Source organism: Parambassis ranga, chromosome 21, assembly GCF_900634625.1.
Source record: "Parambassis ranga chromosome 21, fParRan2.1, whole genome shotgun sequence".
Taxonomy (NCBI): Eukaryota; Metazoa; Chordata; class Actinopteri; family Ambassidae; genus Parambassis; species Parambassis ranga.
The window spans coordinates 16,166,660-16,183,316 of record NC_041041.1 but is presented as its reverse complement, the minus strand read 5'-3'; the positions used below and the strand labels follow the sequence as shown (position 1 = coordinate 16,183,316).

The 16,657-nt window shown below is 39.9% G+C and overlaps 2 protein-coding genes across 11 annotated transcripts in view; one reads left to right on the top strand and one right to left on the bottom strand.

Annotated features, from left to right (window-relative positions):
- Nucleotides 1-8,713, bottom strand: part of lrrfip1a (leucine rich repeat (in FLII) interacting protein 1a) — a 32,452-nt gene extending 23,739 nt beyond the window's left edge. For 3 of the 10 annotated variants that reach the window (XM_028393928.1, XM_028393925.1, XM_028393927.1), the window contains exon 1: nt 8,140-8,712. In XM_028393928.1, the coding sequence (XP_028249729.1) occupies nt 8,140-8,229 (90 nt within the window). In that variant the 5' untranslated portion in view covers nt 8,230-8,712. Of the gene's footprint in view, nt 1-8,139 lie in introns of all 10 variants that reach the window. The other 7 variants (XM_028393933.1, XM_028393930.1, XM_028393931.1 and 4 more) reach the window with 4 other exon arrangements.
- A 1,255-nt stretch (nt 8,714-9,968) lies between these two features.
- On the top strand, nt 9,969-12,679 carry LOC114426495 (ras-related protein Rab-17-like). Its single transcript, XM_028393936.1, has 5 exons — nt 9,969-10,328; nt 10,758-10,909; nt 10,999-11,124; nt 11,202-11,295; nt 11,879-12,679. The coding sequence occupies exons 1-5, from the start codon at nt 10,148-10,150 to the stop codon at nt 12,007-12,009; spliced, it is 684 nt and encodes a 227-aa protein (XP_028249737.1). The 5' UTR covers nt 9,969-10,147; the 3' UTR covers nt 12,010-12,679.
- The last annotated feature ends 3,978 nt before the right edge of the window (nt 12,680-16,657 follow it).

Here is a 16,657-nt window from a genome sequence, read left to right as displayed (position 1 = left end):
CGGCTCTTAGCAGTAGTCATTCATGTGTAAGCAGACTCATGTTACATAAACAGCAGGTTTTTTTGTTTTGCAGACTATTATGATATCCCTTCAAACTAATAAAAAATGTAATCAGTTTATAATTTTATGCTTTTGTGTGAAATTTGCTGCTGTGTGTTGATAATTCTCAAGTAAGTATAGCGGTCAGATTTATAACCTGGCTTCTGTCAACTTCATCCCTTGTGTGTACTGACAGTCTCCAAGGCCACCAAGTCTTCAAGTGCCACCAGAACTAAATGCCAGTCGGGTCTGATTGTCTCCAGTGAACTGAATTCCCACGCCCTGCATGCCAGACTTCAGCAACCAAAATTGGACGGTTATTTTAATGAGCATGAGTAAAGACATGCTGGACACAGAGAGCATACAGAAATAACTCTGATTCCTGGCCAAGAAGAGGTTTGACAGTTTGAAATGAGGTGTGGCAATTAAGTGTACTTGCACACAGTTATTATTCAGGGTGATGATGGCAACTACTAACTGTGAAAAACCTTCATTGCAAAACCCTATAAACCTCCCAGATGTTGCCTAAAAGGGAGTGGCTGCAAAAAGTTCAGCTGCTTCTACAGCCACAGACTTGAACCAACTCAATGGACCTCTTTTTCTAGAGGGGAGTGGAAACAAAAAAAATAGGTCCAAAGAGTAAACTATAAACCATGAAACACCATGACCTGTGTGAAATAATATGAAATCAGCCTGTGGAATAGCATTTGCGATGTCATCTCAAAGTCCAGTTTAAGTGTTTGGTGTGGTCTTTATTAACAGATGGAATTTGCTGAGTTGTCATGGAGATGCATCTGCAGACTTGCAGGCCAGTGGCTGCAGTAGAAGTGAGGTGAGAGGTCCACCTGTACAATACAGTACAACATATAATGCAGTAGTTATGCCTGTAATATTTTGTTGACACAGTTATTTTAACACTGATGTCTGAGAAATAATTGTATGGGACAGCCTTATCACTGCAGTGAGACACTTGACAATGTCAACATTAACTGAATACTAATAATAGCAGCTTCTTGGTCATTTTTCCTCGTTAGTCACTGTAAGCTCATGTTTTACTGTGATATTCTGCACTTCTGTGGAAACAGCAGAGTCATGGCTAGAAATACAGAACTCAAAGCCCAAGTGGTAGCAATCTTGGAAAAAATGGGAGTTGACCATGTTATAAATATTTAACACTTCGCATTTTATTGCCTCTACAAACTGGGTTTTCACATAATTGTATAATAATCACTTTTGTACCTGTAAGTGCAATAGATGCATCATAAAATGTTCATGCTTATCTAAAGGAGCATTCTTAGCCAAGCACTGCAGCACTACAATACATGTAACCACAAGAGATTCAGAAAAAAGTCACACATAAACCCTAGGCTGAACCACAAACACACAGAACAGCTGTAGAGCTCTCAGAACTGAAAACAAACTGGTTAGCAACTAAGCAGGCTACTTCAAGCCAGGAATAAAATAAATAGTATGCTTTGGACGCTTCTATAAATAAATCAAGGCAGCTGGGTTCAAACAGTGGAGATTTCCCAGGCAGCCAACTAAGCAGAACAACATTTGATGTGCCCAGGTAAATACATTGAATTAACACAAGTTAGTCAGTTTTGTTGGTATGTTGTTGTGTTTATGTGATGCACTGTATATGTCATTTCAGTTGGTATGTTACCCACATGTTTCCAATTGGTGGGGCCCTCTTTGTTTTTCTTTTGGATGTAACAGGAAGCTTCTTGGGTGCTTCAGGCAGCAGCAACTTTCAGTGCTACTACAGCATGATGGGAGAAAGCAACACCTCACAGGATGTTACACAAATGAGCACTGTGAAGAACAGGAGATCAGTTGCAGAAGAATTCCTATATTTTTGTCCAAAGATGATTTACCACTTAATGCAACCTTTAAGAGACTGTACACTTTCAGACCATTTACCCCTAGCCTCTGGGCAGTGACACCCAAGTAGGGGAGAATCATGTGGCATGCTGAAGGACCCAACGGGGTTCTTACTTCTAAGGGCACTACACCAATTGTACACATGGAGTTTATTTACTCATCACAGGGAGTCCCACATGGTTTCTTTTCTCCTCCTCTGCTCCTCACACTGATTTTTACTACTGTAACTGTACTCCAGTAGTTCAAAGTGGACTCAGCCCTCCCCCACCTGTATCCGACAGAGACGCACTTAAACAACATGACAGACAGTGGAATTCTGCAGGCCGAGAGAAAGAGGACTGTAACCTAATGCCGGACTGAGAGACTGGATGTGGATGAAAAGTGAATGTGTCTCACTGTGTGCTGTGAGATTTTATTTTAAAGCCATATCGCCTAGCCCTACACGGCTCCTCTGCCTCGTAATTGGTTTGGTTAAACAGTGGTTCTCAGTAGGGTTGGGCGGTATTAAGTTACCGGTGGGGCACACAGGTAACAATGGCATCATGAGGACAAGCCAGAGCTGAGATGGTATTTAGTTTCTGGTGCCACCGTCTGAGCCTTACGTTTATAACTTTAATTTTTCCATTAGAAAAACTTGGCAGCGGAAAACGTGACCGGCAGGTTTTCAGTGTGTTTTTATTATCATGAGTAACTTCTAACATAAGTACTGCACAAGGCAGAACACGGCACAGTATTTACGTATAAATGTGGAGGCCGTTTGACGGTATCAAAATTTGGATACCGCCCAACCCTAGTTCTCAGTTCAATTTGTAATTTTTGAGGTCTTTTTAAACAAAAGTGATCAGGTGAACATGATTCCATGTAATATAACTGAATCTTTTGGTCCCTCTTACTTAGAGCACCATCGTGGTTTTGACAAACTTCTTGTTACAACACACTACAACAACAACCTCAGCGTACCTGATTTAAAATTTGTAACATCAATTACCACAAGTCCCAACCCCATTGTTCCCGCTTTGGACAAAATTCAGCATTGCTGAACAAACAGGAAGGAGTTTGTGATAACAATCTGCCTGGGTTGTGTGGTGATGTCATCCTCAAGAGGAAACCAACACACACACAGCGACTCCACTTCCTTTTAAGGAGACATGAGTTAGGAACGCCATGCCAAACTGAAGCCAGCACTTGTGTATTTCCTGATGTGTGTTTATACACAAGTAATTGTTTGGACCATTAATGTTTAAGTGGCTCATGTCATGATGGGAATTCACTGGAAAGTGTAAATCTGCTCTAGTCAAAATCTGGGTGGCACAGCTGTCTTTAGTTCAAAGTTAAAAGTTAGGAATACATAAGTAAATTACACTGGATGTATATGTTGACAGAACTGCAAAAAAATCATTTATTCTGTCGATTTTAACTGGCTGTCATGTGTCTTCAGTATTAAAGATTAACTTGGCTGTGACCACATGAGGGACTGTAGGTTTCAGGCTCGTTTCCTACTGTAAGAATGAAAAAGGGGATTGTGTGGTGGGCCTCTTCTTCTCCGTCAAGGCTCAGACTAATCTGCTCTAAATACTCAATTCTCTTCTACGCTTCAATGACCTTCTGACAGCTTCACAGCACCAACCTGGCAAGTTAATCCCCAGTTTAGATTGTTTCCTCAAGCTCATGCAAACACAACAGACAATCACTGGAAACCTGAACAGTTGCTGTGGATATATGATTAGGTCTGGTACAAGTGACTGTGGGTAGAGAAACCCTGTAATTAGCAGATTCTGTGGGAACACATTGTTTGCACCAAATTATCAACCAAAAAAACAAAAAAACGAACATCTATTGCATGCATTTGTTGTCAAGGCGGCCACCCTAACTACAAAACGCTGCGTGAAACCCTGAAGTTTAACAAATGCAAAATGACAGAGAAAAGCATCATTTAATCATGTTGTGGACATTGAGTTGCATAGTTTATCCACCAGAGGGCCATCTGAGGCCAGCAACTGGTACAGAACTCCACATGTAGCACAAGCTGATCAAAGTCAGATCTCAGACTGACACTGCACTCATTTTGGCTGTGGCAAGCTTGCCTTTGTCACGTGAATAACATTGCTTTAATAACAACTATTCCCAAATAATTCTCCTCTGAGTGCAAATATTTATGACAAAAAGACATTTACTTTTAAAATATTACATTTAGCATATAACGTCACTCATTGCTCAAGGGGGCTAGCAGGTTAACAAAGGTGGTGAAACACTGTCCCACCCCAGACACGCCACTCGACTTCCATTCACTGGGTAGAGGGACACAAGCCAGCGAGGGCTGCGCAGCTGGTCTGCCAGTTAGCTTCTGCTAGCCCCCACTAGCATCTTGCCGTGACTTAGCATGTGCTAGCTTTCGTTGGTCTCAATAGTGTTTCGCTCTCTAGCCACTCGCCTATGGTTAGCAAACACACATGAAGCACAAATGTGGCCTTAGCTATGCACACACACACACAAAAAGTGACCTTGTATAATAATAATAATTATTATTATTATTATTGTAGTAGGTTGTTAAATGTATGCCAAACTTGTCAAACATTTTGTATGTCTGACCAAAATGTAAACATATCGGTATCAGTCTCAAAATTCCTATATATCGGTCAAGCTCCAGTCCAGACTCGGCTCAAAATATTAAAACGTGCTTGATTGACTGAGGTCGGGTTGGGTCCGTTCCCCTCACATTTGTTTGTTTGATTCCGTTCGGCCTACATTTTAATGAAAAGAAGAAAGGTTTGGCAGGTGTGGCTTCTTGCATTTGTACACCAATCAGCCTGAGGCAGGCTGTGGCCAAGAAATGATCAAAAATTGGACTTCAGACTTCAACAAAACATAAATAATCATTTACAACACATTTCTGTGTCACTGTAGGCCATGTTAAAAAAGCTGACAAGATTATTTCCCAAAAGGGGAACTTCTTCTAGGAGCAGTATCAAAAAACCTTGACTGCAATCTACTCTGAAGGATATTACCCTTTGCTTTGACTTTTAAATGGCTGACATCAGAAGTATGGCACTTAAAAAGTCCATATTTATTGAAGGAGCAGTCTGGTTATATTTAAAATTTAACAGACGGGTCATCTATGTCTACTATCTATCTACATTCACACCATGACACATGAAGCTGGGTGTGATCTTTGGGTGTAATTCATACTGTGACAGATTTTTTCCCGCAAGGTTATAAAGAAAATTCAAAGGCCAAATTCAAGGACTGAGAACATTACTGTGATGATAAACAATCATTTCGGGACATACATAGGAGATAAACCACCATTATCTAATGCTGCCTCCACCTAGGCTCACACCAAAAGAACTGACTTGGGCTTTACCCTCCTTCATTTCTTTGCAGTATCTATGTTAAAAATTAAAGGTAGGGTAGGAGATTTTGAAAAGATTTTGAAAGTAAACACACACCCCTTTCTCTCGGAGCTCACCCCGAAGCCATGCCTACCAACCAGTCTGTGACTTGGGCCATCATGCACGTACCTCTCTGATGCGCGCAGAGCAGGAAGAGAGTGACAACCAGCCAATACTCCGCGCAGGGGCGCCTCGTAGGATTGGCTGACGTTTTTTGCGTTTTATAGCTTCCACAGATGATTCATATTCTTCGTTTTAAAGCGAAACTGCTGAACTAATTGGTTGCTATCGGATTGTAAAGAGAAGTTACACTAATTTAACAAAACGTGCATCAGAATGAAATCTCCTACCCTACCTTTAACTTCTATATCACAGATTTGCTCTTTTATTTAACATGTTACCATTGAGAATTTTTTCCTGTGGGAGACTTCTTTAGATGTTTTTGTTATATATTTCGGTACTGTAGTAGAGTTTGTATAGATTCTGGTGGAGCACACTAGGTTTGGGTGGCAGGCAGCATTTGCACAAGCAGCTATCACAACAGACTTTGTTATCATCTATATGACTCAAGATAATAACATATGATGAATGAGGCCAGAACAGAAATATAAGACTCAGCAAATACTATGTAAAGCACAGGTGTTTCTAATACCATTAACACTGCCTTGTTCAAGTCAAGTGCATCAGAAAATCCATGCTGGTGTGACAGTGAGTCTGTATTAAAACAGCATGCCTGTGAACCTGAAGCAGTTACATGGACATTGTTCTTTTTGTCATCTTAAATTTGCTGTAATCTTGTAAAGGACATAAAGCACAGCCTTGCACATTTTGATCTGTTTCTGAGTGATGCATGCCAGCTTCAGTTTGCCAACTTCCAGCTATAGTACAAATTAGTGTTTATAACTGGATTGAAATTGTTTGACAGATGAAGGAAAGCAACTCCCCTAAAGTACAGAACAACTAACGCCCTGGTATTCAGTGCTGACATTCTTTCCAACTGTGTGGTCTTCTCCCATTTCTTTCACAGATCTAACAGTTCTGCAGAATCTAAAGCCAATGAGAGTAGATAAATGTTGAGCAACTACTGGAGGTGGACTACAACTGCAGAGTTCTCTCTCCACAGTATCACCTGCCTTACTGTACTAAACCACACAAACTACCAGCACCCACTGGCTCCATGCAGAACCTTGTTTTTCTCTGTTTCCATGCTGATTGGTTGGCCATTTGGTGAGCCACATCCATCGTCCTTGATGCCCATCCCCCAGCTCACCAGACCCAATCTAAAACTGGGTGCAGCAACAGCTGATGTTTCAGGAGCATCTATTTTTAAAACTCTTTTGCAGAATGGGCCAACTCATCAGGACTGACATACCGTTCTGTCAGAGGGCTGCCAGTGAGGGACTTGACCCATCTGCTACTTAAAGGCACAGACTTTCTGTTGGCTGCAATTTACACTTTTAATGATGGAGCTGTACCTCTATAAACAGATGAGACTCATCTGTCGGAGCTGCAAGGACTGATGGATGAAAGCTGCTGACTAACACGAGCACCGCCAAACCTCATTCCTACCACTGTAACTAGAGTACAAGAAACAATTACACACTACAGGAATGTGTAACCTCAGCCACCCTAAATACTCAGCTAAGCAGTGAAGAGTAGATAAGATTCAAACAGCCAAATATCTGCAGAATTTGCCCTTTTTATAAGGTCTTTCACAGATGAAAGTGAAAAAAATGGCTACACATCGTTAACATGTCAGTTAAAAGTGCTATGCAAATTTGCTGAAACATCCGGATTGGGTTAGCACAGACCCAACTTCCTCCTAAATGAAGAAAGAATTACTTTGAGTTGCTAGAAGAAAAAAACTGTTAAAGCTGTTTAAGATTCAAGTATTTTGAAAATATTCATCAGTAAAAATCTAAATGTTTTATACTCAATGCATGATATACTTTCATGGTAATATCAAATGTAGCTGGATAATGTTGCTTAATCATAATAAATGTTTGTGTTTGGAATAAAACTAAAATATTGATATCCACGCCTTACAGGCATGACTGTAGACAAAAGCCCCACGTTTCAAACAGGGTTACTTGAGCCTAGACTGCACACTAGGCATTATTCCTACCACAAAACATTCATTCATCCTACACTAGACCTCTAATAATATACAAAATTAGACATTGTGAACTTGTCATAACATGTCTAATACTTGTCAGAAAAACACTACATGCGCTGCTGCCCGCCTTGAATTACTGAGGGGTAAAAACAGCTCATGCAGGTTAGCACATGAAAAGCTTATTACAAAGCACTTTAAACCATTTTATCAGATGCAGGTTATGTTTATGAGCTCAGCACTACCCTATAATACAGACTTCACCATGTGCAGTCTGAGAGGAAAGCTCAGTGCTGTAAGGCAGACTGTACACTGTGTATCAGCCCACATTGACTCAGTCTTCAATGTAGGAAATATAAGTCACCGTTTATGAGAACGTTTAAATAAATCAAAACAATAAAAGTCTATTTACAGGACTTATTGAAGTTTGAGTCCTTTGAGTGTAAAGTCAAATTTCCACGCGAAACTATCTCAGAGGACAAATTATGTACATGGTGGCCCCTAAATGTTTATTTTATATGACTTTACACAACTTTTGTACATAAATAACGGAGGTTTATCGAGTCAGCCGCTGTCAGCGTTACTAGGAACAGACATGCCGGCGCACGAACACAGGGAACAGTACCAGAATGTGGGTTTTGGGGGTGGTGTGTTGGTTTGTTTCTTTAAAAGTTGTGACACAAACTTGAAATTATAACAAGTTTCCCCACTCACCTCTCTCGCTATGAGGTTTAGGGCATCGTCTTCCGCCGTCGACCTCTCCTTCTTGGTGGACCTTTTCCGTCCGGTTCCCTGAGTGCCCATGTTTTCTCAGATCCACACGCTGTCCGTAAACTCACACTTTGCGGTAACAATAATCCAAACAGAGCGGTGTAACTGCTGCGGGTCTCATGTGCAGCTAAAATTTCGTGTTAAACGCGGTAAGGAGATGACTCGAGCTGTGGCTGCTGCCGTTCACAGCGTGGGTCATTGTCACACATCCGTTGTTACACTTCTTCCTGTGTTTCTGTGAGGACGCACGAAGTCTGCCTCACGCTCACAGCATCTGGCCCGCGCGTGCGATTTGCTAGAACATTCAGTCAGAACCCGTAAAATCGCGCGCGCACCTGTCAGTCACAGTGAAAATAAAACAAAATATATTTACACAAAAAAGTGACGACAACTACACGTACGCAATATTTAAAAAAGTATTGATAATGGCCTCCTGGTCGTGTAGCAGCTGTGTGACTCCACCACCTGTCGGATTCACGGCAGCAGACTGCGACCTGTCACAGAGACCAACTTCAAAGCGTGTGCTCAATTAAGGAGCCTTCAAGTGCTGTCGGAGATTTGAGCTGCTATGGAGACACCGTTTGGACATATAATCTGTTTAATTTAACGTAACGTGTGGTTTCTACTAACTCCTGTTAGTGGGGTCAGAAATGTTTCTGTATAAATATTTTAAATATATATTCGTGTGTTTTTTCAGATTATGGGTCAAGGATGTGCACTTTCCGCGCAACACCAGAACGCTGCATAAACCTCTGGCTGTGGACACACTATACATGTTCAGGGGCTCAGTTTCAGGCAGAAACCACAGCTTCTGCATGGGCTATCGCACTCTCTCACACCCCTATGCTATTTTTAATGATGACCGCTCTCGAAAAACAGTCTTGTGTTTCTTAAAGAGACACACAAGGGCCTGCAGTTTGAATAAGTCTTTACATCGGGTCAAAAACTTTTTAGGGCTGCATCCCATAAACTTGATGTCTCTATAGTTTGTAGACCGAGTGACTGTATTAAAATAGAAATATTTCAAACTTTGCACTTTTAAAAGGTAAACAATCAAAATAATGAGGCATCAGCCATTGATTAGATTGACTGATTGATTGATTCAGGTTTACAGCAAAAGAGTGCAGTAGTAGAAGTAGTTGTAAGGCAGGTGAAATCAGGTTAGCCACATAACAAAAATCTTTTCCATAAAAGAGGGAGAATAATATTATGTATACAATCCAAAGTGAAACATGGCACCATGTCCTTATGGACCTCATTGAATGATAACACTAATGTAAACATTGCAACTTTTGTGACCCCTGAAAGGAATATGTGCTGCTTATAAATCTGAACAGAAAACCACTTTGAACCAAAATATAGTGGCTGCTCACTCAAATGACCTATATAAAACATGAGCAATCGCGCCCTCTTGTGTTACTACATTGTATTGCAGCTAAATACAGAATCAGGACAGCTGCTATGTATGATACATTGTGTGTAATAAGAAAGTCTTCACTACATTTCTGTATGTATTTTTGAATTAGTAAGAATTGCTCAAACACTCAGTTTAAAAACATGCCACATGACTTTCAGTTTGTTTGCAAATATAAAAACATTAAAAAGTCTAAATAATATCAATAACATAAAAAACATGTGTCAATAATAAGAAACCTGTTTTTACCATTAAAAGGTGGAAGTATTTAACGCTATGTATGACAGCTTACTTATACAGAGTATACAGTGTATGGGAGGTTTCAGTGTCAGCAGTGGGTGTGCACAAGGAAGTGAGATTATAATGTCGGTTTACATGTTAGGACTGGACTTTGGTTTTACTTTTATTTTCAAGGCTGACACCGTCACACTTGAACAACAAAGGATATTTTGTTGGACTTGAGGACCTCGATGGATCTTTTTTAGGTTTTGCCAGCCTGTGTTGTCTTGCTGTTTTTTAGCCCACTAAAAGCTTTTAATGGGGGAAAGTCTCCCAAGGGTGCCAAGAGGATCCCAGCACCCCAGTAACACTCTGAGCAGACCAGTTCAGACCCTCAGGGTTAAGATGGTCCTCCTGGGGAGCTCTGGTGTGGGAAAGTCCAGTCTGGCTCTGAGATTTGGAAAGGATCAGTTCAAGAGTTCATCACCTACTGTTGGCTGTGAGTTCAGGACACTCTTAGATGCATTAGCACTGGTTAACCCAATGTTCAGTTCACATGTTTGTATGCCAAGTCAGAAGAAAATTAGCTGAGCTTAGCACTAAGGCTGGAAGCAGAAGAAAACAGTTAGCATGAAACAAAAATATTTTAGTTAATTTATTTCTCAACATGCAGTGAAACATCTGTGTTTGTATATTTTAAACAATCCAATAACAAAATTCTGCCCAGAGGGTATTAATATTCTTACCAAACACAGATGTTCACCAATTTTCAAACTTGCATGTTCGCCATTCATATCATAGTCTGACATCAGTCTAACATGTTACTGGCACACAAACTGTACTTCTGCCACACAAATATATGTAGCGGTACATTCTCATGAGACCCTTTGAAGAGGAAAGTATCCCCTCTGGTGTCTGTTCCCCTCAGGTGCCTACCTGACCCAGGTGGTGCATCTGAATGATGTCACCCTTCGCTTTGAAATATGGGACACAGCAGGGCAGGAAAAGTACCACAGTGTCACCCCACTGTACTATAGGGGAGCCCACGCTGCACTTCTGGTCTATGATATCAGCAAAAAGGTAAAGTGAAATCTCGCCTGACGCTGGGAATGACTTCATCACCTCCTGATGTTCTCTATATACCTCTGCTTCCATCTGTGTCTCAACAGGAAACATTTATCAGAGCTCAGGTGTGGCTCAAAGAGCTGGAGAGACATTACGTCCCTGGTTCTACTGTCATATGGCTGGTAGGCAACAAAGGAGATCTGACTGAAGACCGGCAGGTGTCTGCACAGGTACGAAAGACAAAAACACACCTCAGTCCTATACAGCATGTCTCAAGCAATGCTGATTTCTATGTGTCATCCTACAGGAAGCACAGAGTCTAGCCAATGAGAAGGGATTGTCTTTTACAGAGACTTCCGCCCTGTCAGGGGATCAAGTCACTGAGCTCCTGCAAGCTCTAGGTAAGCTAAAAAACCAGAGAATTAATAGCTGCCACTGATATTTGAGGTCAACATTTTTAGATGAAGTGACATTTGCAAAACTTAAATAAAAGAATGCATCAGTCTCACAGGGGACACAAACCCTGGACTCTGTGGACATTTTCCTGCATACATACACTTTTAAAGCACCACACCCAGATTTATTGTCCTGAATGGTCAGAGAAAATGTGTCCATCTGCATGTCATTTTAGATGTATATAACTAAAGTGGCATCTCTGAGTTGTATTCATGGTCAATTGAATGAGGAGAATTTGAATAATGACATCTAAATACAGCAAGCTTGAGTTCTATACCTGAAAGGAGTGTCTGACAGAATGATCTGTAGGAAAGAAAACAATGAAAGGTAACATGTATAGCTACCACTAGAGAGCAGCAGACATCAAGACAATTCAGGGCTCTCACTGTCCTGTATGTAAACAGTATTAAAACTATAGGATGCTGTTCCAAATCAAGACAAAAAGGTCTGTGAACTTACCAGGCCTCTAAAGTACATAATCCTGTGTTTTGTGAATGTGATGCATTTGGTAACGCAGCTCTGATTCAGCCCACAGAGTGTACGAGTGCATCGGAGCACAGCAGGGAGGTCTGTCAGAGTGGAGGGAGCCATCGCTTGTGACTCTGCATCATAAGGACACCAGCAATCCTTTGGCATCCTGCTGCAAAGTTGGTCCCTGATCTTAGTGACTGTATCTCCATGCTGCCTGTGCTTGTGTTAAACACAAGTGTGTGTTTGTGTTTGGTGTTACTGATCTGTGTGACACAGTCAAACACTATCAGTCTTTGTCTTTGCCACATGTGTTACTGATATTAATTATACCTACTCTTAGTGTCTGGCAGCTTGTGATTGGACCCATTGCAAATTCTGACACAATAGAGGCTCTTATAAAGACTAGTGTTCTAAATTAAGTGCATGAATTGGTATCAGTGAGCAGCCAAAACGAGTCCAGATCAATGACTTAACAGCTGCTTAAATGTTGAACTGATCTTACTTCCCTTGCATAATAATGTGTAAATGTGCTGCCAATATTTGGAATAAACTTTGCAACAACAATACCCATAAATAACACTAGTAAAGATTTTAAAGACTCCCCTTTCATCAGGTTTGCATTTGCACAGCTGTAACCACATAAAGCCACCTTTCTCCCCTGCAGTCAGTCACTTGTTGCACAAGATGTTCCTCTACATGTATCCAAATGTGCATACTCTTTTTTTACTGCGCAGTGATTTAAACCCTTGCTGAGATCCTACACGATAAATCAGATCTGAAAATGAGGCTGATTGAAACCAAGCTTCTGTCGGGCTCTGGAGGGTCTGATGGTCTGCTTCACAGAAACAAAGACACCTCACACTGAGGAGAGACATGCAGCATAAATAAAATAAGGCTGAGTTGTTTGTCATTATGAGAATATCAATCTTTGTCTGAGAGTGGCTGCAGATGTTTTAAAAACTAATGAGTGATCTCTGCCAACATGTTTTGACAATGGAACCAGCGACTTTATCTATGAGATTTAAACAAGGTGATATCATGAGAAGAAAACACAAGAAGTTCATGTTGACCAACTTAATTAAGAATTATCACACCGTCTGTGATCCCCACTTGACGTCTGTTGCTTGCTATAAGTTCTGCTGCCAGACCTTTGCACTTCAGTCAAGCCAACAGCTGTTAAATGTAGCAATGAAAAGGCTTTAGCAATGAGGAGCTAATCTTCTAGCACATGTGTTTTTTATTCCAGTTTTATACATCACTAGTGTCACTAGATTGTAATATGCCTCTCTTGAATGTACTGGGATGCATCATCAGTGAAGTTCATGGGGTAACTGGTCATTTTAGCTTGTGAACCTTCAGACCTCCTCTCATGAAAAGTTAATGAAAAGATCATTGCATGTCCCATCTATGCCTGTCACCCCTCTGATCCATGTGAAAAAACACGTTTCATATTTACGTACTTGTGTACGGTAGGTATTTGTCTGAAGTTGCAGTGAGCGCTTGACTCTCCACCCTCAAGTGGGCACCTGTGGAATTACACGTTCTATGCGCAAAATAACAAGAACTGTATGACTGAATGTTCATTTTAGGGAGAACACTTCCTTGAAATGTTTTATAAACATTTTATGATACAATATATATCCCAGTGTGAGAGTAGTGTCAAACAATATGCTACATTATCCCTATGTACTGTTCAGTTAGCTAGAAAATGTACAGAAAGTAATTCATGCAGATGTAGAAAAATCCTATAAATATATCCAAACCCCATAATTACGGTGAAAACAGAACAGACAATTATCCACAGCATTTTTATTGTATGATCAAAACACCGTTCTTGGCTGTTGGTTTGTAAACTCTGGCTGTGACGTAAGCCAGACCTTCATATCTCCCCGCGACTTTTCGGCCAAACCTCCCAACCGGTCTGATCCCCCTGCCTGTGTACCAGGAAGCACTGATGTCCGGATCTGAGGGTGAAAAGACAGAAGGTAAGACTTCCTGACAAACACATGCTGATATGTGAGATTTTCTTTCTTTTAGTTAGCAGAGAATGAAATCCATCTAAATCAGCAGGACAGCAAAGAATTGTTGTAATGTGGGGGTGATGTGGGGTTTATAGCCCGGTAACAAAACCAGCTAAAAAACACTCATGGCTGAAATTACAGACAGATTCATTTACTGTCTGTGGTCGGATTGTCCTGGTTTTTATCCTCCTCTGTGAAACGTCAACTTTTTTTGTCAATGCCTCATCGCTGTTGAAACAGCAAGTGAAACAATAACAAGGTTAAATGTACACATGCAAAAAATATATAATGTTTAAACATTTACATGTCAAACATGATTTATATAACAATAAAGTAATGGCACTGACATATTTTAGTTTGGGGTTTTTTTATGTCATTTTAAGATCCTCTTAAATTTGTCTAATTTTGATAATAATGGTATTTATTTAGCTTATGTTAGGACTACAAACAATTATAATAAATTTATATATAATAAAGGAATTATAGGAGTTTACAATATGCTGTCATTTGATAGCATTTGTAAATAAAGTCTTAAAGGCAGAGGCTATTACATAAACAGAAATACATGGGTGTAGTGTAAAACAACAGCTGTAAAATAATATATAACTCTGTTTGCTTGTTTAGAATAACACTGTATTGATTACATGATTGTAAAAAATAACTGGGACCTCTTACTTTTGACAATAATGGAATCTCCTTGTGAATCACCTAGAGTTCGACTCAGCAACAGTGAGACAGCACAGAGTACTACCCACACCCTCATTGTAGCTTGACCTGGAACAGAACAAACATGACATCAGTCACATAGAAGCACCGCTCTTTGTGGGTTTGTCAATTATGGTTGATTCTAACAAACCACCACCAGCATGACTTATCTAATATCGTTTGAAAATAAAAGTGCAACTTGTGTTTGAAAAGAAGAAGAAGACACAACAAACACACAGAATTATGTTTTGGCTCTCTGTTCCTGAATTAATTTTCTTTTCTTTTCTCCAGACTGTTTACGATGTTTTTTCTGGCTCTGCTTCTTCTTCATTACATGGCTACATCAGATCCAAACAATACAACCACTCATTGACTCAAATGTGATGACTTACCTTTGATAAAAAAAATGCTTGCTCCAAACTTCTGTCTCGCAGTAGAAGTGACCAGGAACTGTTGATTGTTGTGAGCCAAGTGCCGCCCTTGATGGAGATCTAACCTGTTTTATAAGGAAGATGCTCCTCTGACTGGTCTGTCTGTGTGTTGATGTCAGCTCATCAGGTGTTTGATCGTCTCCTTATATCCCAGCAGGAGGGGCAGAAATGTGTTGGTATGCTGATGTCACTGAGAACAATATGTGCGTATGCAGGAATTGGTTTTACGCTTCATAAAGTATATGTTGTTGCCATAAGAACATCTATTTCTGTATTGTAAAATCACCTTATTTAGATAACACGAATGATAACATGTAGCCTGTATGACAATATAAATATATATACACACACACACACACACACATATATATATATATATATATATATATATATATATATATATATATATATATATATATAAATAAATGTTAAGCCTAATTTATTCAGGTTAAAGTGGTGTAATTGGCTTCAGAAGCTGTTGTTTAATGTCACATTTATAAACAGGAAAAAAGAGAAAACAACAATGTAGTTTGTCATAATTTAATAAGAAAATGTGAATTTAATATAACCAAGTAAATTACTGAAATATTATGTTGGTTAATGTCTGTTTGTAGGAATACTACACATTTCACAACCTGTAATAATAAAGAATAGAAAATATGAATATTCTGTAGTTCTCCAGACTAATTCAAGACATGTCAAAGACATGTCTTGAATTGTGCATAGAACACAATTCATATCACTGATGTCTTCATTGTGTGGCCCAAAACACACAATAAAAAACATCAATCATTCAATTATTTACCAATTTGAAATTAGAGGGTAAACCTTGCAGTTTGAATGAAAGACATCAACATAACTAATGACTATACACTGATCAGGCCTAATATTGTAACCACATTGCGCCTTGTGTTTATGATGGAAACATACCCGCCATCCATGTGATGTAACAAAACATGATTCTTCAGACCAGGCCACCTTCTTCCTTAGCTCCAGGGTCCAGTTCTAATGCTTATGTGCCCATTGTTGGTGCTTTCATTGGTAGAGAGGGGTCAGTCTTGGCACCCTGACTGGTCTGCAGCTATGTAGCCCTATATGCAACAAACAAACTGCCCTGTGTATTCTGACACCTTTCTTTCAGAACCAGCATTAGCTTTTTCAGAAATTTAAGCAACAGTAGCTCGTCTGCCTGTCTGCCCCACATGTATCAATGAGCCTTGGCTGCCCATGGCCCTGTTGCGGTTCATTACTGTTTCTTCTTGGACACTTTTGAAGAATACTTACGACTGCAGATTGGGAAAGCCCCACAAAAGCTGTTTTTGCCTGTCAAACTCGCTCAAATCTTCATGCACGCCCATTTTTCTTGCTTCTAACACATCAACTCTGAGGACAAACTGTTCACTTGTTACTTAATATAACCCACCCACTAACAGGTGCCATGATGAAGAGATAATCAGGGTTATTAACTTCACCTGTCAGTGGTCATGTTATGCCTGATCAGTGTACTATAACTATAAAATGTATATAACCCAGATATCTAGTATAAAACAGATAAAATACAAACAAATACATTTTGTTTATACCAAATAACAATTAAAGTTTTACATTGTATTCCATTTAAGTGTTTAATTACATTCATTACATGAAAAAGAATAGACCTGCTGTTCTACCTTTGACAT

Bases quoted from the DNA above. Each gene is read 5' to 3' on its own strand.
- LOC114426495 (XM_028393936.1), top strand. From the start codon at position 10,148: ATGGGGGAAAGTCTCCCAAGGGTGCCAAGAGGATCCCAGCACCCCAGT. The intron at 10,910-10,998 runs GTAAAGTGAAAT...GTGTCTCAACAG, and splicing joins TCTATGATATCAGCAAAAAG to GAAACATTTATCAGAGCTCA. The intron at 11,125-11,201 runs GTACGAAAGACA...GTCATCCTACAG, and splicing joins ACCGGCAGGTGTCTGCACAG to GAAGCACAGAGTCTAGCCAA.